The 26295-nt window shown below is 40.6% G+C and overlaps 1 protein-coding gene across 2 annotated transcripts; it reads right to left on the bottom strand.

Annotated features, from left to right (window-relative positions):
* Nucleotides 1-415: 415 nt before the first annotated feature.
* Nucleotides 416-26271, bottom strand: atm (ATM serine/threonine kinase). Of its 2 annotated transcripts, XM_058634451.1 has the most exons (63): nt 26063-26271; nt 25447-25582; nt 25216-25328; nt 24894-25036; nt 24615-24779; nt 24271-24436; nt 23892-24130; nt 23536-23705; nt 23265-23443; nt 22800-23171; nt 22399-22602; nt 21787-21888; nt 21434-21671; nt 21212-21343; nt 20825-20950; nt 20619-20708; nt 20323-20509; nt 19678-19871; nt 19516-19595; nt 19263-19418; nt 18946-19021; nt 18528-18661; nt 17839-17956; nt 17580-17750; nt 17192-17367; nt 16686-16929; nt 16276-16391; nt 16016-16142; nt 15699-15898; nt 15404-15578; nt 14908-15066; nt 14000-14132; nt 13801-13896; nt 13168-13339; nt 12916-13057; nt 12663-12839; nt 12364-12541; nt 12071-12176; nt 11780-11938; nt 11465-11573; nt 11127-11215; nt 10930-11032; nt 10675-10823; nt 10463-10567; nt 10246-10365; nt 9920-10154; nt 9248-9418; nt 8985-9104; nt 8268-8485; nt 6795-7002; nt 6545-6667; nt 6302-6442; nt 5889-6027; nt 5673-5755; nt 5122-5262; nt 3693-3809; nt 3430-3579; nt 3061-3226; nt 2518-2604; nt 2155-2269; nt 1574-1637; nt 1315-1457; nt 416-1074 (listed from the first exon to the last, which is right to left on the bottom strand). In XM_058634451.1, the coding sequence occupies exons 2-63, from the start codon at nt 25516-25518 to the stop codon at nt 894-896; spliced, it is 9264 nt and encodes a 3087-aa protein (XP_058490434.1). In that variant the 5' UTR covers nt 25519-25582; nt 26063-26271; the 3' UTR covers nt 416-893. The 2 variants fall into 2 exon arrangements, with proteins under 2 accessions (XP_058490434.1, XP_058490435.1); XM_058634452.1 differs by lacking the exons at nt 416-1074; nt 1315-1457; nt 1574-1637; ... (47 more) ...; nt 21434-21671; nt 21787-21888 and adding an exon at nt 21901-22224.
* Between the last annotated feature and the right edge of the window lie 24 nt (nt 26272-26295).

Consider the following 26295-nt stretch of genomic DNA (forward strand, 5'->3'; position numbering starts at 1 on the left):
CACTCCTGAGCACACAACACACACAATGAGGACTGATACTTCGTCTAAACATCCCACAGCTGTCACACTTGGAATTGTGGGCACCGTTATACTGAGTATTCATTGGAAAAGTACTACACCACTTGATGAACACACACAGGCAAACACATGAAGCTTCAGTCCTTGAGTTAATGGGTGACAGAAGGTCTCTCATTTGGACATTTAGAAATGTATGACGTTTGCATTTAAGTGAAACATGTCTTCATTGGAGTACTGAACTCATCTCTAAATTTGTGTCTTGGTTTATCTTAAACTTCAAACTTATTGAATGAATCAACCTCTAATGTGCTCACAGCTGAACTGAAACAAATTACTGTTTTATAGAGGAATTTAATGGTGAAGTTAAGTTTATTTAAAGGCAGTTTATACATACATGGTTTTCATGTAAAATAGTATGGGAATGGTTCATCAATTTAAACATCAGTCCAACAGTGAGAAAAAAAACATTCCAATCAACTGAGTATAAAACAAAATATGTTTGACTTTTACAGAAAAAAAAAATCAAGACAGTGTGGCTAGTTTAATTGTTAAGAATTAAGGATTTTCAATTCACAGATGAACATTTTCTTCAATGGGTTAAAGTGCAAAGGTTTGTGACAGTGGCAATTACAATACAATGATAATCAGTTTATGTTCTTCACTATCAAACAAAAAAAATAATAATATATAATATTATTAAGCTTGTTTGAGTCGGCCACATGTTTTCTCTCATCTCTCACCACATCACTTCCTTCAACAGCTGAGGAAGTTGAAATGAAATGAGATATGAAAAAAGTTTTAACTCAGCAATTGGCTGAATGTGTCCACTCCCTCATGAAGGCTGAGGCAGGGACCTTGCGTACCTTCTCTCAGCTCTACACCCAGGCCTGCCATCCTGGGAAGAGTCTGCTGAGGTTTTTGGGGTCCATGGCTTGTTGAATGAGCAGGTTGACCTGCCCTCCCACGCTGAGCACCGTGCCTTCCTCCACCCCCTTCAGCTTCTCCTGCAGCCGTAGCAGCACCCGCTCGGCCACCTTGTTAAAACTCTGACTGTCACTGCAAGAGAACGAGCATTAAAACTTCAGTAGTACAAACACAAATGAGAAATGTGAGAGAATCATGTGGGGCTAATATCATGAATCGGTATTGTGTGAACTCATTTGACGATGGTTTAAATGTAACAGACATTTATTTATATTTAAAAGTTACACACTACGGCTTTTATGAGCAGTGGGAAATGATGTCAAAATGACGCAAAAACAAAAAAAGACACCACATATCCTCTATGCGGATCACCTGGATTTACGGTGGTTGTCTATGTCATCTCCCCCCATCGTGGAGCTCAGTGTTGCATTGAGCTCCTGTTGCTCGTCGAGCTGCAGGTAGAAGGCCTTCAGAGGGTTCATGGTCCAGTCAAACAGAGGGTCATACAGCAGCACCTGTTTTCACACATGAAGCAGCACAAAACAATATACGGTTTACGAAAACACACAATGGCAATGCAATTGAGGAACAGCTAATAAATGTTTCTGTCTGTATATTTGTGTGTTTGTACCTCAACAATAGTCAGCAGAGCTTCCTGAGAGCTCCTCATCACCTCCATGGTTTTCTCACAACATCTAAACAAGGAAATAGGTGAAGTTAAGCCACTAAAGAATTATAACACTTTCTTCATTCTGATGGGACTCTGCTGTTCATAAATGTTAATCAATGGGTTTAGATATGTCGTCCTTTTTAATTACCCTTATAAGCTGTGTTTCGTTAGAGTTGAGTTACAGTGTCACTGAAAGCAACACAAACCAAAATGTGTAAAACCCTGTCTCCAAAAATAGATTTTTAACGTGAAGTGGCAAGAATCTAAAATTCTGGCTGACTCAAAGGAAATTTTAGGAAATCAACTTAAACATTTTAGAATATAATCAGAAGTGATTTTAAGTATGTACATTAGCAGTTAACAAGATCTGTGGTGAATGCGCTCAAGTTTTTATATTCTTGACAAAAAAGGCATATGTGATGAAAACAAACAACATTCTCAGGCTTTATTTTCCTTTAACCTTGGTTAATAAGTATTAAAGAAATATCTACCATCAGAACACAATCTCAGTATTCACAAACTCCTCCCTGACTCCTCCTCACCTTCTGAAGACTCCCTCTACACCAGTGATGCCCATCCCGTCCACAATGTCCCTGGAGAGTCTGAAGGGAACAGTTTCTGGTGTGGGGAGGATCTTCCCCTGCTCAAAGGCCACACCTGAAAGGTAAAAGCATGAAAAGGCATCTTTAGATTTGGAAAACAAAGATGTGAAGAATAAATATATGATAGCTAATATGATGGGTAACTATTGAAACAAAAGATAAAGTGATGTATAAATAGATCTCCTACAAAGCCATTTCTACAATGATTTCAAACCAAAAAACCGCTGTGTTTATACTGTATATACTGTAATATATATCTATATCTATATATATATGTATTACACAAACAAGAATAAAACATACCTAAATCAATGTGCACCAGTTCAGCAGTCTGCTCATCAACCAGGATGTTCTGGACGTGTCTGTCACCCAGACCCACAATGTACCCAACTGTAGACACAAAAAGACGAAAGCATCTGCTTCAAACCTAATTCACGAGTTAATTCATGATTTCAATGCAGCCACCCACTCATGGATTAAACCCATTGAAAACCCCTAACAAATGTGCCTACAAATTTGAAATTTGAGTAAATACCCTGTTGAACAATTCACTTTTAACTTCCAACTCAGACGGAGGAAATAGGGCCCTGTCTTATGCTCAGTGCAAAGCGGCACAAACCACAGCGCAAGTGGCTGCCAGGACAGCAGGCCCCTCCTTTGCATAAAAGCCTGACAGGGAGAATACACAGCATGTAAATAGCTAAATTGGAGTCGGCCACTTTAGGCTCAAAATGTTTTTTGTTTTGTTTTTATGTTGAGGTTTGTAGGCATGCATGCACTGTGCAACAGTCTTCGTCAATTGAATGACATTATTCTCATGGTACGCTACCAGGTGAACTCATATACCTATAGAGGAGGTTGCCACACTGCGTGTGTAAGCCAGGCGTTTCTCCATCCACACTGCTGGATCCAGGAATCGCTCCATGCAGAAATACCTGAAGACCGGCTTGAAGTTCTTGCACACATCAGTGTAGGCCTGGAGCTTGTCATCAAACCCAAGTTTGTGAGCCTCCTACGCATCGTGATAGACGATAGAAGACAACAGAGCAGGTTTTCAAATTTGCTATCAATCATGCCAAGTGCTTTTTTTAAATTTAGTTTAAATTTCCTATTACTTTCATCTGAATTTCCAATGATAAATCTGCAGTTGTACAGGCAACTGTAGTTCATTAATTATTAATTCCACAGTAGCACAGTGATATGCCTGAGCAGTACCATCATCTTCTTGCGGCAGGATAAGTGGGCCCAGTCCTGGGGTCGGAAGCGTTTATGGGCTCCTTTATTGGAGTCCACCAGAAACTCCCCGATGGGAACAGTGCCTGAACACCATTCCAACACACCGCTACGCTGCGAGAATGGCACAACCTGAGGATAAAGCACAAGTGCGATTTTGTGCAACATTATTGACATTGTACTGTTGATCTACTTTAGATGAATGAAAAATAAAGTTTCATAGGTGAGAGAATAATGTGTATAACCTTGTAGCGCCTGATGTTGAGCTTCCTCTTACGAGTGTCTGTGTTGCGCTGCAGCAACATGGAGCACATGCCAAAGACCTGTTGCATCACCGCGTCCTGCCGCAGGTCATCCTGGCCCTATTTATGTGAGGATAACATACTGTTATAGTATTTTTTGAAAGCTTTATTCTTAGTGTGTTGGATACAATGAGATAGTGAGTGCAAAACTCCAGTGGTGCTTAAAACAGTACACATAAGAAACAACTAATAAAACATGACACGACAAAGAAAAGCATGCAATAAATGAAACATGAACAAACGATTTTATAGTTGATTGTAACAGAAGTACTCTTTAATCCGATGTTGATCAAGTCTTGGCAACCATAAACCAGTCTTACTTACGCGGCAAGTACGCCAGATAAAAAAAAATTAAAAGCTAAGAGGATAAGCACCAGCCACGCATAGGTTTGAGTTGAGCCTCAACTGTATTACTAACTGTATTATTTTCATAATCGACTAATCTGTCAATTATTTTCTCGATTAATCGTTAGGTCCATAAAATATCAGAAAACCTTAAAAAAATGTTGATCGGTGTTCGTCAAACCTGGAAATGATGATGTTCTCAAATGTCTTGTTTTGTCCACAAACCAAAATGATTAACTTTTAATGAGTTCTTTGTTATCCAGAGCAAAGAAATTAAGAAAATACTCACATTTAAGAAGCGTAAACAATCAGAAATCTTGTTTTAATCATGAAAAAAGCTTCAAACCGATTAATCGATTATCAAAACAGTTGTCAATTAATTTAGTAATCGATTAATTGTTTCAGCTCTAAAATGTTTTATGCAGGTTATCTCTTTAATAAAAGCATCCAAAATATGTATGTGTGTTGTATATAAAACAGGTTTTATTGCACAGTATTTCGATATTCTGGGCCTATAATATATATGCAGGACATACCAGTGAGTGTACCTAGTGTTTATAATGTATCTGGATTTTTGTGTTTAATGACACTTGTTCTTGTTTTTAACATTGTTAATGTATAAAAGTAAACAAACACGAAAAACAAACTGCAACAGTGTTACTTCACAACGATGGTGGTGATGAAGTGGTGAATTATTAGCCTTTAAGTATTTCCACAAACACACGCGCACACTTCTGAGGAATGTCTTCATTATAAAGCTATTTGTACAACAACATACTGTGTGTTTGTCCTGGTACAAAGACGGGATTAATTATTGCCAACGGCTTAAGTGAAATGAAAAGAAGAAAGGTGTGAAGTGAATGGGTTCCTGTCAGCACTGGTCACACATTAATCTTACACGATGGCAATCTCACAAGTTGTTTTTTCTTCAGCCAAGAACACACACATACAGTATTATTACAGAGAAGAAAATGTCTTTGCACGTCTGCAACAGAAACATGCTTCTAACGCTAAGACACACATGTACCTTAACCAGCTGTCTCCTGCTCTTGCCATCAGAGCCGACACAGTCAATGATTTTGGGGAGGTTGACTCCTCCGGCCAGGCGATACTGGGGCATGAAGGACCTGATAGTCACCAGGGTGTCATAGCAACCAGTTGGATCCACCTATTTAACAAAATGAAGAAAAACAAAACTCTTGTTATGCTCACAAAAATAAGGCTGGACACAAAACTGATAACATGTCGCTTAACATTTAATAGGGTTTCTCCTTGGCTTTCACTTCAGGATAAGAATAGTCAACCTATTTTTACCATTTTATTATTTTACTATCTAGAAATAAAGTTGACTTGACTTCAATATAAAGTTTGTATGTGAGCTAAATGTGTTATTCAACAAAATCATCAGTCAATTGCTGAGAGCAAATCAAATTAAATAAAGCTTCTTGCACTTGAAAAAATTTGAGAACTTGAGAACTGCTCATCTTCTTTAGCTCTCTCTGAGACAACACCTTGTTACACTTTTCCCAACAACAATTAATGTGGATAATAAAAGGTGATGTGGTCCATAATTTTAACCTTTATCTCCATTGTGGGGATGACAACTTCATCCAAGTCTTTGATCTGCATGATGGGCTGATCAGCAGGGATGGGAATAGCTTCTATAGTCAAACAAGGAAAAAAAACAATGGGTCTACCTGAGCAGTTCTTTGTCCAAGCATACAATATACATACTTTACATTTTCATTTTGTTATTATCCAGCATTCTAATTTTTCCATGCTCTGCTTACTTACTCTTCTCGGTCTTGTGTTTACTGGCATCCATGTAAGCCAAGGTGATGTAGGCATCACACAGACGCTCGATCCCTCGAATCATCGGACCTCGCTTTTTTCTGATCACACTGATGATCTTTCTGGCCACTTCCGAACGCTCCTGCCCCAGAAAAACCTCACTTGTAAAAGCAGAACTGTGTAGCTCTACAGATATGTACTTTAGACAGGTAAATACAGTATAGGAAGAGGTTTCATATTTAATTATTTACAAGACTATCAAGATTGGTTTATGATAAATATTAATAAAATAACAATTTAAAAAAATGATGGTGTCTTAATAGTTTAAGCTGTTCATGGAAGAGGTAAACGTATACCAATATAATATGTATACTATGTAAATATCTGAAAAAGATTGATTTTAATAAAATTCCCACCAAATCAAACTGTGATTGCTGCCTTGGAGTGCTCCTTGATGCCCTGGTCCTGTTGAAGTTCTCGTCTTTGTTGGCGTTCACCAGAGCAAAGATGATGAAGAGCGTGTGGTGTGGGTGCTCCTGAGAAGCTCGGCAGATCAGCTGAGGGCAGAAAACGTTGCAGGAAAAGTAATATGATCAAATACAGCACTTTAATGCATCATCAGGCAAATATATTTGGCATTTCAGATATTTAAGCATTACGTCATAGAGCACATCACTGAAGCCTGTATCCTCTGCAATACTCGTTATCTTGGTTCCCATGCGAGCAGCCAGCTGATACATGAGAGGCAGAAACTTGTAGGAAGGAATCTGCTTCACCCCTTTCTGAAACACAAAACAACACTGACCTTACATTTAACCAAGTGGTGTTGATTCCCCATGTGTTTATGAGTGCCTTTACTCTGCACATGAAATACTGGACTACTGAGAGATAATGGTATTGATAACCAACCTTCATCATGTCATTTACAGTTCTGACGTCAGCATTCTCCAACCAGAGTGAAGCCAGGCGGAATACCCAGGTGTCGTGCTCCTCTCCCTGCTCCAGACACTGAATGTAGTTCTCCACCGCCTTACAGAGGAAGCGCTGTTTGTCCAACTGAAGGTTAGACAGGGCCTTCTCGTCCAACTCCACCTCTCTTTGCACCTTTATTGTGTATCTGCAAAGATATATCAACAGGTAAGGAGAGTGAGGGATCCAAAGTTATCCTAAATACATTTAGGAAACAACATTTAAGAGGGTTTATTCAGAGAAATTGAATATTTTACCCAGATTATGTTTGTATAAGTGTTCATTTGCATTGAAATAAAAACTGATTGCCTGAATAAATGTGCATAAATGAGGAAGACAGGCTCCTCCCACAGAGATAGCGATGGGTGAGTAAAGGGTTCCTTCGTTTGTTGCAATCTGTAGTCTCAACATTAGATGTCACTTAGGACCTGTCCACACAGAAATGGGTGGAGGTGAATAGTTTGCTTTTTTTGTCGTATTGGCGTTTCATCGCACAGAAACTGGGAAAATCTCAAAGCATTGCATTTTGTGTAGACAACAAATAAGCTACTTTGTGAAAATGATGATGTTACAGTCCCACCTCTCTCTTGCACTGGAATTCACTGCCCCTATCTTTGTGGTTTTTGTCATTGTCACACTCTTGCAGGAGATTGTTTTAGCAGTGTAGCCAACTAATGTCAATGAAGGAGATATCATTAGAAAATGACCTGTCCTCATCGATTTCAGACACAGGGGTGAAGGAAAAAAAGAAGTGAAAATGAACAGTGAAACTGAATCGCAAAATAAGTGGGGGAGAAACCTTGAATGAAACAGATCAGTGATTTGATCCATAAGCAGTCGGCTGTACTGCACGTCTACAGCTCCTCCTTCTCTAACTCAGTGTGGTCACAGTGTTTTACTCTCTCTCTCTCTTTTTCTGTGTCTACAGTCAGACCGACTCTCCCCTCGCAGTACATACAGCTAGACTTGTTGCTAGTTGGCAAGGGTCTGTAAAGTCACTAAATAGAGTGACAAAGTCACAAAGCTGTCAACAATGTTGTTTGGTTTATTTGCTTTATGATAACTTTTATAGTCTTTCTATATTTCCCTTTCTTTCCCCAGGCTGGGTTCATCCTGTCTTCATTTCTGTGATTAGATACATTGTAATGTGTGTAGCATCTTCCTCTCTGTTTTTGGTGTCGCGTTACAGTGCCACTTACAGGACTGGCATATGTACAGCATTTTCAGTCATTTTGGGGGGTTCTGTGTGGATGGAGACATTTCCTGAAATAATGCCGTGTTTACAGGAAACGTTTTCAAAGCGGCAAAGAAAAAGATAATTTACACTTCATTCCATTTTCCGTGTGGATAGGGCCTTACTCTTACACACTGGACCTTTAAATCTGAATCAGTAAACATTAACAGCATTCAGACCTGTTTGAGGTCACTTTGCGTTCTTTTATCAAGTCCACCTCCTCTTTGGCCTTCTCCAGCAGGGCCTGCTTGTTCTCAAACTCAGACGAGTTCATGTATTTGTCGATGCTCTGGTACTGAGCATCAGAAAAGCGGGCCAGAGAGAGAAAAGCCTCAGTCCGCTGACTCTGCAGCCTGGAGTCCTGCACTCCTGATTCCCCCTCAATCATGTCCACTGCCTGAGGGCACAACACAGGAGAGGCATTTAACATACAGCAGCTTCAGCAGCTTTGGCTTCAAAAGGAAAATTAAGCCAAATAAAAAAAAACAGAGTGGACAAACAACAGAGAAAACAAAAAAAAAGCAAAAACACACATTCATTCACACGCGTGCGTGCGTGTGCACACACACCATGAATAATTTAATTAAATCTACCATGGACTCAGGAAATAAACTGTAATACCTGCAGAAGTTATAGTTCATATTCTGTCTTTAGGCATAATTCTAATTTATCTGGATGTATATTAATTATTTATGTGTGTGTTTAAGAGTGCAGGTGGCACCACACTGCCTGGCTGATGCATAATGAATCCTTCTTTTCTCAATGGGAAGCTTATATGAGCACATGATTATTTGCATGAAAATGGTCACTTTGAGCCATTTCCCTGAGCAGACTGGTCTACTGAAATGACTGTTGAAATAAAATGTGTCTGAGCCAGGTTATTAACATCCTCTTACCCTTTGCAGATACTTCTCCACTATGACTCCAGGACTTTCCAAGCAGGTCTCGGCGAGCCAGTTACCACACAACCTGAGGCATTCAGTGTAAACTGGAGCAAGAGCCGGATTAAAATCCACCTAACAAATATATCACAAAACCAAGAGAGTAATGCAGTGAAGCGTTCTGGATAATACTGTACATAGATGACAGAATCAGTTTCATGTAATAGCATTCTGACAAGTGTGGCATCCCATTATTAAAGTAGACAGTACATTCTGACCTTTTCCTCCAAGTGGTTTATCATCTGTCTCAGCAGGCCCAGAGCCAGACCCTGCTCTCCCTTTGCCCAGAACACCTGGGCTTCCTCGATTTGCCATGACGACACAGGTGAGGACATCCAGGACCCTCTGTCATCATGCTGTTTCATCTGGTAAACTGCCTGCTCTGCCCTCTGTACAGGAGTCACAGCACTGTCAGGAGTTTGTAGAAAACCAGGAAACTAACCTAATAGCCTAAAATCTGTTTAAAAATCAAGCTATGTTTACAGGGACACAAATAATCATAATAAAAGATGATCAGGATAAAAAAGCATGCCAATACATATCAGATATAGTCTGATATGGTCCACTCGGAAACAAAAATGTCTTTCTGATTGTCAATGCGATCAGTTTTAATGTAAAAAGTTGTTCCAATTATAACTACTTGGTTTGGTTTATCGCATGTCGGCCCTACATGTGTAACAGTAGCAGTCTTTTATGAACATGATGTAGGCCCATTAAAAAGAAAAAAAAAAGAAAGAACAGAAATGAAAGTCACAGATGTGAGAGAGAAGGGAAAATAAATTGATGGTTTTTACATCCATCTCAAAAAGGAAGTAGTCATTTCTAATCGGAATGATATTAATCACACTTGAGAAAATCTGTACATGTAAACATAGCTACTGGGATGCTACCTGTGTATTCCCAGCCTTGTGAGCCAGCTGGCAGAGCTCCATGAGGTGGTCAGTGAGCACAGAGCTGAGGCACTGGCTGCTCTCGAGGTCTTCCACTCTGGACATCAGGGTTTGCTGGGCCACAGACCGGGCAGCCAGAATGGGCTCCACCAAAGCAAAGTCACTGTCAGCTAGTAGCTGGGAGTGCTGTCGCGACTGGCTGCAAACATCCCTCAGAGTCACATCTGAGAAGGGTCTAACAAATAAAATAAATCAAACGTATTTGATTAGTTCTCATGAACCACTTAGAGTCTTGCTTGTGCTATGGACTGTGCTGTTGTGTTCACCTGGAGAAGAGCTGTTTAACACTCTCCAGCTCCCCGATGATCTGCAAGTTCCTGAGAGACGGGTACAGGGAGGACACAGCCTCCAGACTGCCTCTGCACAACTCCTCCACCTCTGCAGCCCTGTAGAAGCACACAAGAACATAGATGGCTGGTTGACTTTTGCCAATAGGAGAAATTAATTAGGAATACTCATGAAATGTTTACATGTGTGACAAACCTGGTCTGTTTTAGCATTTCATCAAATATGGAGAACTCTTTGTCTCTCAGTGCTTGTAGGGAACAAAACACTGATTCATGAAAGCCAGGTTTTGATTTCTCACTCCTGGTGAAACAATATTTGAAGAAAAATAAAGCAATAAGTGAGAGACAGTCACAGTGTTTGACTTGATAGTGTGCTCTCAGCTTTGAGTTCATGTCCCCTCCCCTCACCTCTCCGACAGCTCACAATCCCACTGGGTGTTCCTCCACGCGGCCTGAAAGCACAGCTCTCTCAGTTCAGGCCCCCACTCCACGCCCTCACTCTCCAGACCCTTCATGTAAGTGGCAAGGATGCTGCTCAGGCCAAAGTTCAGCAGGCCCTGTTGGTTCAGAAGACAGAGCATTTGTAAATGTTTCTTCATCCTACTGCTTCAACAGGTGCAATTCAACTAAACATGTCGTCTAATGCAGATTTAATTATCTTGCCTCCACGATTCCCACTTGTCGAGTGGCCTCAGGCAGAGAAGAGTAAAGGTCGTAGGAGGTCAGGGCTTTCCCCCACATCTCCTCGTGCTCATAGGTTCGTATCCTGAAATTTGAAAGGACAAAACACAGACTGAGATTTAAGGCAGCTTTAAGAAAACATAATTAACCAGCAGGTTTAAATATCAGCTAGTCAATACCTGGTCAAAGGACTGGTCATCGTCTCCCCTCCACAGCCATACAAACTATCAGGCTCTCCAATGCTACGATAAACCTCGATCAGGAGCTCCTACAAACATGTTGCAAATGAAATAATAATTTGTATTATAAATGATAAAATTGCCCTGTGCTGAAATGTACTCTATTTTATAAATATTTACAAGAATAAAGAGCCTAAATTCAAAAGTAACCCTATACAATGGAAGCAAAATGGAAAATTAAGTCAATCAAAGTAATATTTAAAAAATAATTGTAGCATTATTTAACACAACTTAATGATTTATGCAGAAACATACAGTAAGTGACATGAAGGACTGACCTGAAGACTGATTTTGGTGTCTCCCATACTTTTCTCTGTCAGGCTAGAGATGGTGAAGCTCTGGCTGTGATCTTCAAAGTTGATCTTATATGTTGCTCTGGACTTTGTTCTGCAGATTTGCAAAAAACACAAGTTGAAAAAATAATAATAATTGTGAAAAAAGGTGTTATTATTATTACTTAATAATAATTACAGATTAAACATTTAATTTGGGGTACAAAACAACAAAAAATGTCATGTGTATATGTTTTAATGTAACACATAACTAAACAATTAATATAAAACAAATGTATAGAAAAGGGGATCTTTGCAGACCTGCAGTTTTCCTCCATGTTAGCTTTGATTTTATCAACGTAGATCTCAGTGTACAGTAGAGCAGTGAAGTGAGCTGCACAGGATTGAGCAGCTTTGGCCACCTCCAGGTAGTTCAGCTCCAACCAGAAGTTTGAGTTGCATACTGTGCCATAGGAATTACTGCAAAAAGTGCACATAGTCTTATTCAAAGATATTATAAATCCTGCTTGTGGGTTAACATGCATCTACAGTGGTAAAAATGCAGAACAGTAAAGTATATTACTATTGATTGATTATAATAACATCACAAACCTATCAGAGCTCAGTGGTCTCTGCTGGTGTCTTAAATAGTCAATAACTGCCAGCATGGTACGCAGAGATGCCTTGTCATATAAGCCCTGGCTGGCTGTGTCAGATTCTGTCAAGATTAATACATGCTTATCACAAACACCAAAACAATTACACACTATAAGCTGTTGATGAGGGTTTATCTCAAAAAATATAAGTGCAGCTAAAATCAAACAGTGAAAAGGTCAGCACAAACACAGAGAATATTTAAAAGGAATAAACGGGCTAAAAATCCAGATTCATAGTCCTCAACTCACCTGTGTTAGAGTTGAGAGGCGTGGCAGAGCGACTGGAGGCCTCTGCACTTCTGGAGCAGAAACTGAAAAAGTCCTGTATGTGGGATGAGAGCAACTTCCTCCATGAACCGTCAAAGTCTTCCAGGAGGATGGAGTGAATGATAAGTGGCAGCAACCTCTGACAGCAGTCCACTTTCACCTGGAGACAGATAAAGAATGAAATAAGACCTGGACTCACAAATGGATCAGGGGAGATTGTTTTGGGAGTTTCCAAATAAACTTGCTGTATCATATTCTTTCTGTAAATTCTATGTGCTTACCAGACACAGCGGTCGTGACAGGAGCAGAGCCTCACTCTTGACTCCTCCACTGTCCAGCAGTGCGGTGCAAAGAGCCTTCAGCCAGGTCTTGTGCCCGCCTGCCTGAGGAATCCAAAACTCCTGACTCTCCAGCTTGTCCCTGGCCTCCGAACTCTCCTGATCACTCACAGCAGTCATCTAATAACACATTTGCACGTGAAAACCTATTCAATACATTTTGTTAAAGGGCACAGATGCAACCAAACCAACTCACCTTGCTCTTTGCCTTTCTGAAGGGATTAAGGTAGGCCAGCATGGGGTCTCTATTGTTTTTGTATTGCTCCCAGACGTCAACTCCAGACTTAGTTGCAAGGATGTTCTTCACACACTGTACTGCTGCCTTCCTCACCTCAATACTGACACCCAATAACAAAGCAGAAGACCGTAAATTTCAGTACAGACCACCAATTCTGCCTTTGTTACAGACAACAACATTTCAATTATTGTGGTCAAGCATTCACTGTACCGCTGCTGAGTGAGAGCGTCGTTCAGGCAGTTGAGAATGATGTAAACACATTGTGACTCTGTGGAAGTGAAAAGAGACACAGCCTTCTCATAGAGAGGGTCTCTGCCATGGAGCAGGGCAATGGTGGACAAATCTACAGGACCCAGTCCTCCCAGACAACTCCCTGCTGCCTCTGTAGGGAAAGAATTGAATTTGTAAACCTTCAAAAAACTGAAAGATGTGCACACATCACCAAGAACACAGTAAATATCATACAAAAGCCCACACAGTCCTTACAAACTCACACACAAGTCACTGTTTTAACAGTTTAAATTGTTTGCATCAATTTGCTTAAGTGTTTGAACTACTTTATTTAATTTTAATTTTATCTGTGATATCAATTATTTTGCAATTTATTGCTATTCTTTACTATTGTTTTCTTGTATATTTTATTATATACTTTTATATACTTTATGTTGTATAACTTAATTCACTATTTTCTACCTTATATGTGCTGCATGAATAAAGTTGAGTAGACACCATGAATGTAATTACTAGTAATAAAGTTTGCATTTTGTACATCATACATTACAATAAGATTATACTGTATATTGACTCTTGAATATCTGCTGTAGAAGTTGTTTGACTGATTACCCAGTATCTCGGCTCCACCAGGGTGGTTGGTTGCAAGCTTACAGAACTGCAGCAGACTCAGGACCAATTTAACCAGCACACTGTCACTGGGCTCATCTACAAGTGTAATAAAAACAGACAGCATTAAAGTCAGAGACACTCAATAGAACATGCCCAAAGCTCTTATGCAAATTAATTGTATCCTCCTCAGGCATTATACCGTGGCACTGTTTGAGCAGGCCTCTGATCTGTCCCTTCTTGTCACGCAGCTGTCTGGTCAGCTCCTTCAGTCCCTCCAGTCTGGTCAGAGGCAAAGTGTTACAGGACGTCACTGACAGGAAGTGCTCAATCTCCTGTAGAGAGGAAGCCAGAAAAACATGGGTCAGTGATGAAATATAAGTTATTTGATTTCCATTTAACTGTAGCCCATATTTTAACATAATTTACATTGTGCATGTATGCTTGTTTCCTCATTAGTCCACATACACCTCCTCTCGTCCGCTGTTATTTATTTCCGGTGCAGTATATTGTGGAAGGTAATCTTTTTAAGATTTCACTGCACTGGAAACATGGTGGTAAAATGTGGAAGCTGAAGTTTCCATTCAGGTGAAAAATCAAAACTGCATACAAAAAACGGGCTGATGGAAACCAGCCTAGTGATAACAATGACCTTTCCACCACTCAAAATACTGAGCAACATCCATGTACCCCATAATGTAGTTCCATATATGACACAATTGCATGATATTAGTTAGGCCTCTCCTTCATATCTGACACATATCTGTGTTATAATGAATATGTATGATATCAAAAACAAGAGTTTGATGTCATGGGACAGGGAATGTATGTGTGGTTAGTTCAGACTCCTCACAAAATTTAAATATTTCTAGTCAACCATATCCAACCATTGTGACTCACCTCACAAATTTGCACATAACATTTCTGACTACATTCATGTCATTTGTGTGACACCTTTTTGTGATTTCCAAGGGATACATGTCTGACAAATGAATCAAAATGTAATTTTATGCATCTATTTTTAACACATTAATCAGTACACAATGACGTAAAAGAAATAATACAATGAAGAATACTGACATTTGTATGTCATGTTTGTCTGTGTGTTACCTGTTGCAGCGTAAAAGTCCCAGTGTTATATTTGAGTCTGTGCTGAACAGACCGCAGTTCCCTGAATTCAGGGAGGTTTGGGAAAGTCTCCAACCTGCTGATGGCTAATTTTAGCTTCTGTTGGTTCTCTATCACAAGGAACTGCAACAGACTGAGCACCTAGAGGGCCCAGGAGAAGGAACAATTCAAATGTGTGGCTCATGAAGTGCTAAAATAAGACAAGAATTTCTCAGAAACAACAATAATAACAATAGTAATAAATAAGCTCTACCAATGATATGGTTTGTGTAAAAAAAATAAAAGAACAATGCAGCCAGTCAAGTCTTGTCTAACATATTTTTAAGATTACATTTTTTTATGGTAAAGCCAAACTTAGCCAAACAAAGCCGAAGAAGAGGACCAGCAGAGAGTATCTTACTTTTGTGGCCTCTATTAGCTAATGCATACAATCTATAATTTAATGCACGTTGCTAAACAAAAACTGATGGTTACTAACCTGCTGTGAGATGGCAGGTCGATTTGTCACCTGAGCCGTGAGAGTTCCAACAATGACCTGTAGGTGGCAGTCTAGAGCATCATCACAGAACTGCAGAGCAGCCTGACACACAGAGGTCAAGAGGTCGCAGCACAGAGAGAGGCTTCGGGTAGAAACTTCATCACACTGAACTGATCTGTTGGGGGAAGGAACAAACTGATTGAGCTCTGTATCCAATCTATTCAATAAAATAATTACATCTGTGTGTGTGTGTGTGTGTGTGTGTGTGTGTGTGTGTGTGTGTGTGTGGACGTACCTGCCGTTGATTTGGTGTATGAGTGTGTAGATGATGTCTCTGAGGACAAAGGCCCAGGCCCCTCCCAGACCATCCTTCACTTCTTTAAGCAGCAGGTTGACAAACAGGTGATACATGAGGAGGATGCGATGACGTTCATAGCCGTTAGTCGTCTCTGCTGCTCTTTCACACACTGCCAGCAGAATCCTTTGGATTGACATCTACAAAAACAGAAATCATGATGACTACAGTCAATAATACAAACTTTACTAAATAATAAAGATCATGAAAACCCACAGAGAGCGAGAGCGAGAGAGCGAGAGAGAGAGAGACCTTACCGGGGTCTTTGACAGGATGGTGACCAGCGACTTGTGGTTGGCACTGTGGCACTTGCTCAGGTAGTCCAGAGTAGCTCTGATGACATAGGAGCTGAAGTATGGTGGGTCTGGTACAGGGTCAAGTTCACTGAGGGATGTGAAACACACATTTACCCTCTCGTTTTTCTTTTATCTCCAAAATTGGAGATAAAATGAATGAGTAAAAGGATACTACTACATAATAACAGAACTGAATAATAGTAAATCCAAATAATCATTACCCTATAAAGGGTTTCAGGTCTTCTCTGGCTCCTTCATCTCCACCTCTTTCATACAGTGTCATCAGGAGCTCCACCACTATGTCTGCCAGGTTAGTGTGGATGAGGCTGTCAATTTGCTGTGGACGCATTCCAAACAAAGATGCTGTTCAATGATATATCTATGTAGCATTCACTGCACACATAGTAAAGTAACCACTCCGGTGTAACTGTGCAAAAGGCCTGTATGTGATTTGAGTTGATGTGCTGCACTTTCACACACAGAAAATCCACTTTTCTGTGTGCTGCAAGGGCACATTTGTGAGTTGTATAGGTTAGTTATTTTTTCCCCTCATATTGTTAAATTAGAGAAGCTGTACAAGATCTGAACTCCAACCCCAGATGTCCAGTAGAATTCAACTGCATTAACCAACCTGTTTCCCAAGACAGTTGGAATCTTTAAGCAGGTCATACACTTTATGGGCTGTCTCTCTCTGCTGTGCAACCTGTAAGTCCTGGCCAGAAAGAGCAAAGTATGGCAGGATGTTGACCATGATTTTAGGGAAGCAGTTGGCCAGGAGCTCTTTCCAGTCCTTCTCCAGATACCTGCTGATAGACTTCACCTGCTCAAAGTCATCCAGGAAGACCAAGCGAGGGATCAATACCTGGTAGGAAGAACTAAAAAATACATGCAAAAGCAAGGATGTTCAAACTAGGTCCATCATTCACCGGTTAGTCCACTTTATATTAATAACAATATAAATGCTGTCTGACATCATTTAAAGCCTTATAAGCACAATTCAGAATTTAATTAACATAAGTTTGTTGTATAAAAATGGGAAACATGAACTGAAAGAAGAGCAGATTACACGGTTGCAGAACAACAATGCAGACTGGAGCTGTGACAATAAAATAAGGAAATCACAAGATATTTCCTCACCTATAGAAATCTTTGACAGTGTCATGGTCTAGTAACATGTAGGGGAAAGAGCCAAGAGTGTATCGATCATCAGATTGTCTCTGTGCGAGCCATTCTGCCACCAAGTAGTGAAAGTGTGAACTGACAAATGTTTTCACACTCTTGTAGCCCAGCGCTTTGGATACGCTGCACAACATCTGTCAAGGGAAAGACAGATCATCTGTGAGCACTGTGAGTTTTTAAAGAGACATATACAGCAAAAAACTAAATTTCACTCAAGTGTCAAATTTGTGACACACAGTAAGCATTACAAGCAACTGGGATGATACTGTGGTAAACGACACAATAATTTCACCAATTGTGTGAATATTTATTTTCGACATAGCCAACGATGACCTGAAACTGATACCTTTTTAATGAGCTGTTCCTCAATATTGTTCTCCTTGTAGGACTGAAAGAGGGCAAACAGAGACTGTTTCTCACACACCGGGCTACAACACATCACCACAGACAAACTCTTCAACAATGTGGCCTTGCGGTTGAACGCCTCGTCCGGCTGCTCCTCTGCAGAACTGCCTCTCTGCGTATGATCACACAACAGGAGGGTCAAACAGAGAATGTAGTTGAACAGAAAGTTTACTTTTTGTGGTGATCGCACATAAACTCACAGGGAGTCTCATTCCCTCCTGAGCCTTCAGGTAAACATTTTCAAAAGCAGCCTGCTGGTGTTTCAATGGCAGCATCTTCCTTTTGTCAGGAAGCTCTGGTTTCACGTCCAGAAACAATCTGGATACGAAAGAGAATAATGTGGCAACAATTAGATCTATGATCCAGTTAATGACTTCAATACAGTTTCATCCTTTTTTATTATATGTAGAATTAAAGAGATTGTACGTTTGACTTGATTGTGTTGAAGCCCCATAGGAGAAGATCATTACCATTTGTAACTGTTTGCTATATTATAAATATTTCAGTAGATCACCAGAGAGCCCATTGAAAGTGTAACCCAAGCAACTGATCTGCTACATAACATCAACAGTTCAAAGGGCTGTCTGACAGCATGTTAAAGTACTAATAAATAGTGCAATTATAACATACAGTTAGGATACTATTAATTATTTCATATGGGTCTTTGTTTAATGAGGCCACAATACAGTTTATCTACTATCCCTGTTCACAGCATCATGTGTAAATCCCATTCTGGCTACTGTAGGCAACACACTGACCATGAATAAATACCCCTTACAACCTCACTTACAACTCACACAAACAAACTATCCCTTTAGAATCACATCTACTGTATAATGTACTATGACATTTATTCTGATACATTGTTAGTGCAGGTAAGTCGGCATACCTCCCCACTGACATGGCCACCAGCATGCGGACTTGGTGGTGGTTGTCTGCCAGGTGAGAGGGAAGGATGTTGGACACTGGACTGTTCTCAGATCCTCTGATACTTAGGACTGCCCACTTACAACACGGGTCTGCCTGTCAGAGGGGAGAGGTTTAGATAAATGCCTATAGACAGACAGAGTGACAACGGAACCATAGAAAGTACACAGACAAAGACACATTTCACATAGACATTTCTTTAGTGGAGGATAATCAATGAGAAGCTATAAACATAATAATCACCCAGCAATATTTAGACCAACATGCCACCAGCCACTACCCTCATGGGCATGAATTAGATTTCAAGTGAGATCTAAAAAACCTAACATAACAATTCAAGCCTGAAACAACAGAAAGAGAATTTCTATGTGAGCACTTACCTCCAGTAAAGCCACCAGACACTGCACTAAAGCAGCTCGCACCATTGCTATGCATTTCCCTGTTTGGCTCAGGAAACTAATGAAATAAGAACCATGAATCAGTACATCATACAAAGTATACAGCTCAGCTATAATAGATTTTCATGCAGCACCAGACTCAGATAAACCTGATGTGTACAAAATCCCAACAGGGGAGACATGTTTCACACCTGATCTTCCTCTATCAACAACTGAAGGCTCCTTGAAGCATGAGGCTTCATTGTCATGATTGCAGACCAGTCCTGCACAAGTTCATAGTTTAAAAATATTCCACTAACCAGAATCCAGACAGCACTTGCAGCAGGGATCCCTGAACATGTCTCATCTCCTCAGGCAAGTGGTGGGTTTTCCCCAGGCTCTTGATGGAGGGCAACAAACTCAGCAGCGCAGCAGCACAGATCTCTTGATCTTGACGGTATAAGCCACACAGGTCTCTGGAAACAAAGTTATTCACTTTCAGTAAAACACATTCACGACAACACAAACTACAGTTTATTTAAGTATTAAAGACTAATAAAATTGTTTTGTTACGCCAGAGGACGGAGCAGTGAATCAAATTCCTCAGGAGAGAGCGAGTCCTCAGCAGGAAGCTTCTTGAGTAGAACAAGATACTGCAAGAGAACCAGATATTAATAGTTAGTGGCTGAAGCATCACTGATGCCACTGTGACTCTCCACAAAAGCTGGCACTCACCATGTTGAGATGCAGTGGTTTGCTGAAGTCAATCTGCTCCAGCAACAGCAGCAGCTTGCGCCGCACATCCTGGGGTTTGAAAAGCAGAGCATGGACGTGCTGGACAGAGCCACACTCACACAAGAAGTCCAAAATCGTGAGAAGAGCCAAGTCCTGCTGCACCAAATAATCCTCTGCTAACAGGCATTTGGCTCCTGAGGGACAACAGAACCATGATTCATCTCCCCATGATCCATTGATAAGGTTATTACCGATTAACAGTTTCAGCTACAGCCTGGTACTAACATCTGTCTAAGGTGAATATGTCTTCATTTGTGTTTCAAGTCATCACACATGATCAGATATCACTATTCCGCACTGCGCAGGATATGCACTGTGTATACTCTTACTTGTACTTATAGTTGTATTTTCTGGGTAATATGTTGGGGTGATGATATGTATGTTAATGTGAGGTCTATGAAACACACTAATGCTTTTACACAAATTAAATTTCTAAACACTTAATTGAGTTTAATTGAAATAATGGAGACAGAAACTTCAGACTTTTTAGAAAATTGGCAAATTTGTGTAAGTTCCTAAAACTACACCAAATTATTCCAACTCCAAGAAAGGCAACAATTCAGACAACAAGTGGTCCCTTCTTACCTGGCCCACAGGAAGCATCTGTGTTGTCTCCCTTTTGTCTGTGGGTCCCATCACTGCTGCTGTGGGACTCTTCGCCATCCTCAAACAGATCAATATCTTCCCCTTGTTGAGTCCTGGTCATATCAAAGTCATCATCCCCGTGATCCTCGTCATCCAAAGTAATGACTCTTTTAGACACACTACTTAGCTAAAGAGACAGGAAAGTATTAGGACGGAGTCAGCGAAATGGCTCTGCTCTTGAAATTAAGATTTCTGCATTGTTAACATCTATGTACTGCTGTATATCTGTCACTGACCAACAGTTTGGAGATCTCCGCAAGTTCACTGAGTAGACTGGCTGGCAGTATCATAGTGAACAGACTCGAGGAGATAGCACAAACATTGTCCTGCAGAAAAAAAAGAAAGATCAGATTTTATCCTCTGAGAAAAACAGACCACAAATTGACACCGTGAAGATTATTTTTCCAACTGCATTATTGTAAATTGCCACTTTTATTTTTACCTTGCTTTTCATGCTGGCTGACTGTATGCACAGCCTCATGACAGACCTCAGTGCAGCCATGGTTCCCTCCTCTGTCATCTTCACTTTCACACTTGAAATAAACCCAGTTAAGTCTTGGGCCACAGTCTAGAGGGAAAAATATACAAACTCAACATCAAAGAGCTACATTTTTAAAATGTCCTTTTAATTTCAACTATTAGTTACATGCTATTCTATATGTAAACTGCTCAAGAACAGGATATATGTTTTATTGCATTAATAATTTACATTGTGCATTCAGCTTCACAATTAATATCCTATGAAACTTAACACAGTAACAGCAACAACATAGATGCATAACAAACAAAATTAAAAATGATGGACAGCGAAAGAGAAAAAATGATGTACCTTTGCCTTCGTAAACAGTTGTGAGTGGCAGGCGTCTTCTTTAGTCAGAACCCCTGTGGAGACATAACCTGCTAGAACTCCGGTCAGCAGACTCAAACAGCGCACCAGACAGTCTGGAGGTGTGGACAGAGACTGTGAAACGGCAGATGAGGACACACAGGAGTTTGTCAATGTGACGACTACACAGACACATTAAGACTCTACTATATAAGTTTCACTCACATCAGGGGAGTAGCAGTTGAGTAGGGTGTCAGCCACACAAAGCAGGGAGTGTTCCAACTTGTTTCTGAGACTGGGGACAGACGTGAACTGGCCACCAGCTGATGTTGTCTTCAGTGACTCCTCTGTCCCTCCGATCTCTGAGGGCAGAGCATTAAAGCTGAACTGTAAGTACAGTCTCTCGATCTCTTCCAGATTGTCTTTGGCATCAAATGGTGATGATTGTTCTTGAAGAAAGGCACTTTACAAAAGAAAACTAAATTATTATTTTTTTTATTTCACAATGTCATAGCAATAAGTACAACAGTTATAACAATTAATAATGATGCTAAATGACATCAAGAGGGATATCGTACCTCTCATCTCCTTCAGCACCCAGCAAAAAAACAAGGCCAGCTCTGTTGTCTTTCAGGGTCAGGGAGATCAGGATGTTTGATATTAGACCGTAGTGAAAGTCTCTGTACACAAGAAAACATAATTTTACAGACCTTTATTGTTATACTTAAGATAAAGAGTAGGGTAAGGCCATTTTCACTCCAGAAAATGTCCATAGAAGTGGAGTCAAACAATCTCCGGAGTTTGCTCTTCATATGACTAACAAGACGAGAGATATTCTGGGAGAGATGCATTCACAACAGCAGGAGAAACTCTGAAGGATACAGATGAGAGGGTGGCAAGACACTTGCCCATTTACTCCTTGTGGGCTATCCAGTGTTATCCATGCTTTGAGCTCACTGAGATATTATACAAGAGAGCAGGTAGGGGGGTCTCTGAAGAATGTCTAGACTTCAGTGCTGTCTGAAAGCAGCTTAAGTAATCAGTAAACAACCAGTATCAAGTTGTTAACCCTAACCCAATTAAACAAGCGAGTAATAGGTCAATAGGTCAATAGGTCAATTTCGCAACAATAATATTGTCTACTGTCATAATCCTACAAATCTAAAGTGGGAACGTAACACACTAACAACCTGCAAATTATGGGGTGAGGTCTAGAGCTCTCTTCCATCTCATCACTCTGATCACTCATCAGCAGCCAGGCTATGAGGGTCTCCTTCAGGTTTGGAGATCCAGATCCCTCTGTGATCCCTACATAGTCCCAGCCTGACCTCAGGGTGAGACTTTTGGGGACTGGACATTTCAGCAGAGCTTGCAAGAGACACATAGCAGCATTTCTGTGGACAGAGACAAAAAAGAAAATGGTAATGATAAAGGCATATACTACGGTCTTGTTAGCAGTGGCAGAAAAGAAAATCTGATTTGCCTGCAGTATGAACACAACCTAAAACAAATTTATTTATGATAAGGACACTTTTTAGTACTGGCAAAGACTATATTTAACCTTGTAAAATGAGAGAGAAAAAAACCTTACTGTGACACTTTGCAAGCTGATGCAGAAAAAAGCTTCCAGAACTCTCGGTCGATATTAATGAGTCCACCATGGACAATGGAGGCCAGCAGTTCAAGGCTGAAGGTCTCCATCTGTGGTGAGCTCACCCCTCGCAGTGCAAGGGCCCACACCCGACCCCATAGCCTTCCCAACTCAGCCCTGTGAACCTGGGCTCTCTCTGGGTAGCGGGTCTGGCACCGGGCCACTTCTTTCAGACAGCGCAGCACATATGGGCCCCTTTCTCCCCTGCGCTGCTCAGCCAGGAGCTGGTACAATGCTGAGAGTAGTGGGACCAGCTCCTGGCAGGGTACCATAGATGGGTACTTGGAGATGAGCACTGCAGTGATCTGCATCCTGAAAGGAGGAAAAAAAATGAGGTTGGATTTTCATCCCATGACATTAGAGAAAAACATTTGTTTGTTTGTGTTTCATATTGTGATTTTATACCATGGTATGACATCAAAATCACTATGCTGAGGCTGCAGATGGTCACGGAGGATCTCCCAGCCCATTTCAATGCGTCGGCGCTTGCTGGCTGCTCCATGGGTGGGACTGCCCATCTGCGTAGCTCTTACAGAGGCCTGGGTCACCTCCATAATGTGGGTGTCATTGTAATCGGTGAACAGCTACAATATGCATGTGTAAAGCAAGTAACTTGTTAGAAACTTACAGACATAGCAAAGCTGTGATTTATTTATGCACATGTAAGACTCGATACCTGATGACAGATGTCAGCTGTGAGTTCAATGAGATTGTCTTTTACTGCTATGTGTCTCATCCCAGTTACGTACTTCCCTCTGCTGCCTATATGACTGATCTCTCTCACCAAAGCATCATACAGGCTGAACAGCTGACTCCGCCACTTTGTCCAATCCTCAGCATGGGCACCTAATATATGAGGGGAGAAGAGCAGCCACTTATTTGTTGACAAGGCTATACAGTGTGGGTTATCTTTAAATCTTGACCCAAATTTCAAATGCCCAAAGTTTGAGTGTATGGAATTGTATCTTATGATATATATTAACAACACTTTCAAAGATTGCTTGAAATAAAAAGAATGAAAGATCACTCCACCTGTATCCTGAGTCTTGGCTCCTTTGGGATGATGAACACAAATCTGCAGGTTGAAGAAATTCACGATATCCTCTTTGAGAGCAGCACTGGGCCTCATGTCCATCCACACATACAGTATCGAAGGCAGAAGCTCCTCTCCCAGATGGCACACCCTCGTCCGACAGTTCATAGCCGAAGATCTCAAGAATATGTTGAGAGCCGAGATGAGGTGCTCCAAAACAGTCAAGTGTTTCTCCTGCCTAACAGGATGATAGGATTAAAGGTGAAATGTTGCATAATGTTTACATTTACATTTTTTTAATCTAACAACTGAACTTCATAGTGTTTCACTGGAGTTGAGAGTAACTAGCAGATATTGACCGTTAAGTATAAATTTCACCTGGCATTAAGCAGTGCTTTGGCAAAGAAGCTGAATAGAGTGTTGTTAAATCCATCAGTCTGCACGCAGCATCCCTGGACCACCATGTGGATGACTCTGCTCACCAAAACACGGTTGATGGATTTGGATGAAGAATTGAATAAGCCACAGTACAGCTCCAAAAGGTCTATAAATGAGGAAAAATAGACAGGGATTGCTTTGATTGTTTAACAGGATGCAAGATTCTGAGACAGTATTAAGTTAAAAGTTGGTTAAAACACAATTTAATGACTGGGTCTATTTTTAATCAAACATTTAATGCTCTGATTCAACACATTAAATCATAGATATTTAGACAAACTGACTGTGCCACTGCTGTGGAGTGATGTCACACCAGTATTTGCGGACAGAGAGGATGTCCTTCACTAGGAGGCTGCTATAATCCTCTCCATAAGCTGAACAGCTGTATGAACTTTGCAGCACCTCCATCACATGCTTCAGCAGCTCACTGCACTTAAGCCGGGGCCCACCTGCAAAGACAGAGAAACACTAACACTGCAGCATCCACGGTCATGTACATTGCTCAGATTCCTTTCTGTTTCATTTAAACTGTGGATGTGATGTTCAAAAAACACCAGTCTTACGTTTGTTTGCATAGCGAATGAAGTATTTGATCAAACTGCACATCTCAGCCATCTTCTTCTTCCGTGTGGCCAGCGATGTTGCTGTGACTGATTTGCTTGACTGCATGCTTTCTGTCTCCTTCTGGACATATCGCTGCAGAAATCTGAAATCATTGTATGAAAATTGATTAGTGAAACTCATTAATAATATTAGTGAGTTTCACTAATCAGTTTATTACAATTATTACATAATTAGTAAAGATGAAAATAAAAACAGAGGTGAGGGGTAACACTGATTAACTGTATTTGCATTTCAGATAACTTATAAGCAAGGGCAGGTAACCTGAAAACAGCATCCCATGTGAGTTGCTTGGAGGATTTAGCTCCTGAGGAACGATCCAGCTCCTGCACAACCTCCGGAGTTCTAAGGAGTCTTCTGAAGCGCTCTGCCTCTTTCTGGAGGCATGAATGGTATGTGTTAGGTTGAGTTCATATCCTGCTTGAAGGTTAAACTTGTTCTGTTGTGAGAATGATGCAACATATAATTTAATTGTGCATAACCAAGTGTGATTACCTTCCTCTCTGTTGCTTTGTCATTCTCCAGCCCTCTGCAGCAGACCAGGAGATCATGAAGAGCCAGACTCATAGTGACTCCACAGTCAACGACCACTCAGCTCTCATCAGTAACTGTCACGATTCAGATTTCAGAGCTGCAAAACCATTTGGTTTAAGAACTTGTTTGTTTAAAACTAAATCATCTCACTATAGGATAAATACACACACTACACAACATGTACATTTCGTTTACACATGATAGCATGACCAAAACTGAGAATTCTAACTGGTAAGTATAGTAACTTATAAGTAACCCAGCCACATGGCAAAACATTTGCATAAACTCATGTGTTTGTTTTAGATGGACTTCATGATACAATGGTGTTATTGTTTGATGCAGAAAAAAAAAATAATCAGTGCAATGAAACACTAAGAACATGTAGGTGTACTTATTTATCTAGTTTCCCTCAGTGTTCATTGCAAGCTACATGTTTTATGTTGGTTTTAACTGTTTAACTGTCTAACTATAGTAAGACTACTTATAGTTTACTAGTCTACTAGTTAACAACATCAGTCTGACCTCTGAAGCAGCACAACATAAGCACATTTGCTGATTAGTTGATTCATTCACTGACCTTAAATGACTGGTCTTTTCTGTTGTTGCTACTCCTGCATCCCCTCTGACAACTTCACGCACGTTAACGCCAGCGCTACCACGCACACACACACAGGAAACTCCCGCCCCGGGAGCAGCCGTGAAGACGGACGTCATATCCAGGTCATAGCCGTGACCAAGCATCCATGGGACCAAGCGAGTCCGTTAGCTTAGCTTTTGTAACACCAAAACACGTTTTGTTGTTCTGTCGTG

The sequence above is a fragment of the Solea solea genome, chromosome 7 (assembly GCF_958295425.1).
Source record: "Solea solea chromosome 7, fSolSol10.1, whole genome shotgun sequence".
NCBI classification, from domain to species: domain Eukaryota; kingdom Metazoa; phylum Chordata; class Actinopteri; order Pleuronectiformes; family Soleidae; genus Solea; species Solea solea.

What these genes read in the sequence shown, in the direction of transcription:
- atm (XM_058634451.1), bottom strand. Translation starts at nt 25,518, where the DNA reads ATGAGTCTGGCTCTTCATGATCTCCTGGTCTGCTGCAGAGGGCTGGAG. An exon ending in CCATCCTGTCAAAGACCCCG is followed by an intron (nt 15,899 to 16,015) that starts GTAAGGTCTCTC and finishes CTGTTTTTGTAG; the next exon opens with ATGTCAATCCAAAGGATTCT. An exon ending in GAAATGCTAAAACAGACCAG is followed by an intron (nt 10,366 to 10,462) that starts GTTTGTCACACA and finishes GTGCTTCTACAG; the next exon opens with GGCTGCAGAGGTGGAGGAGT.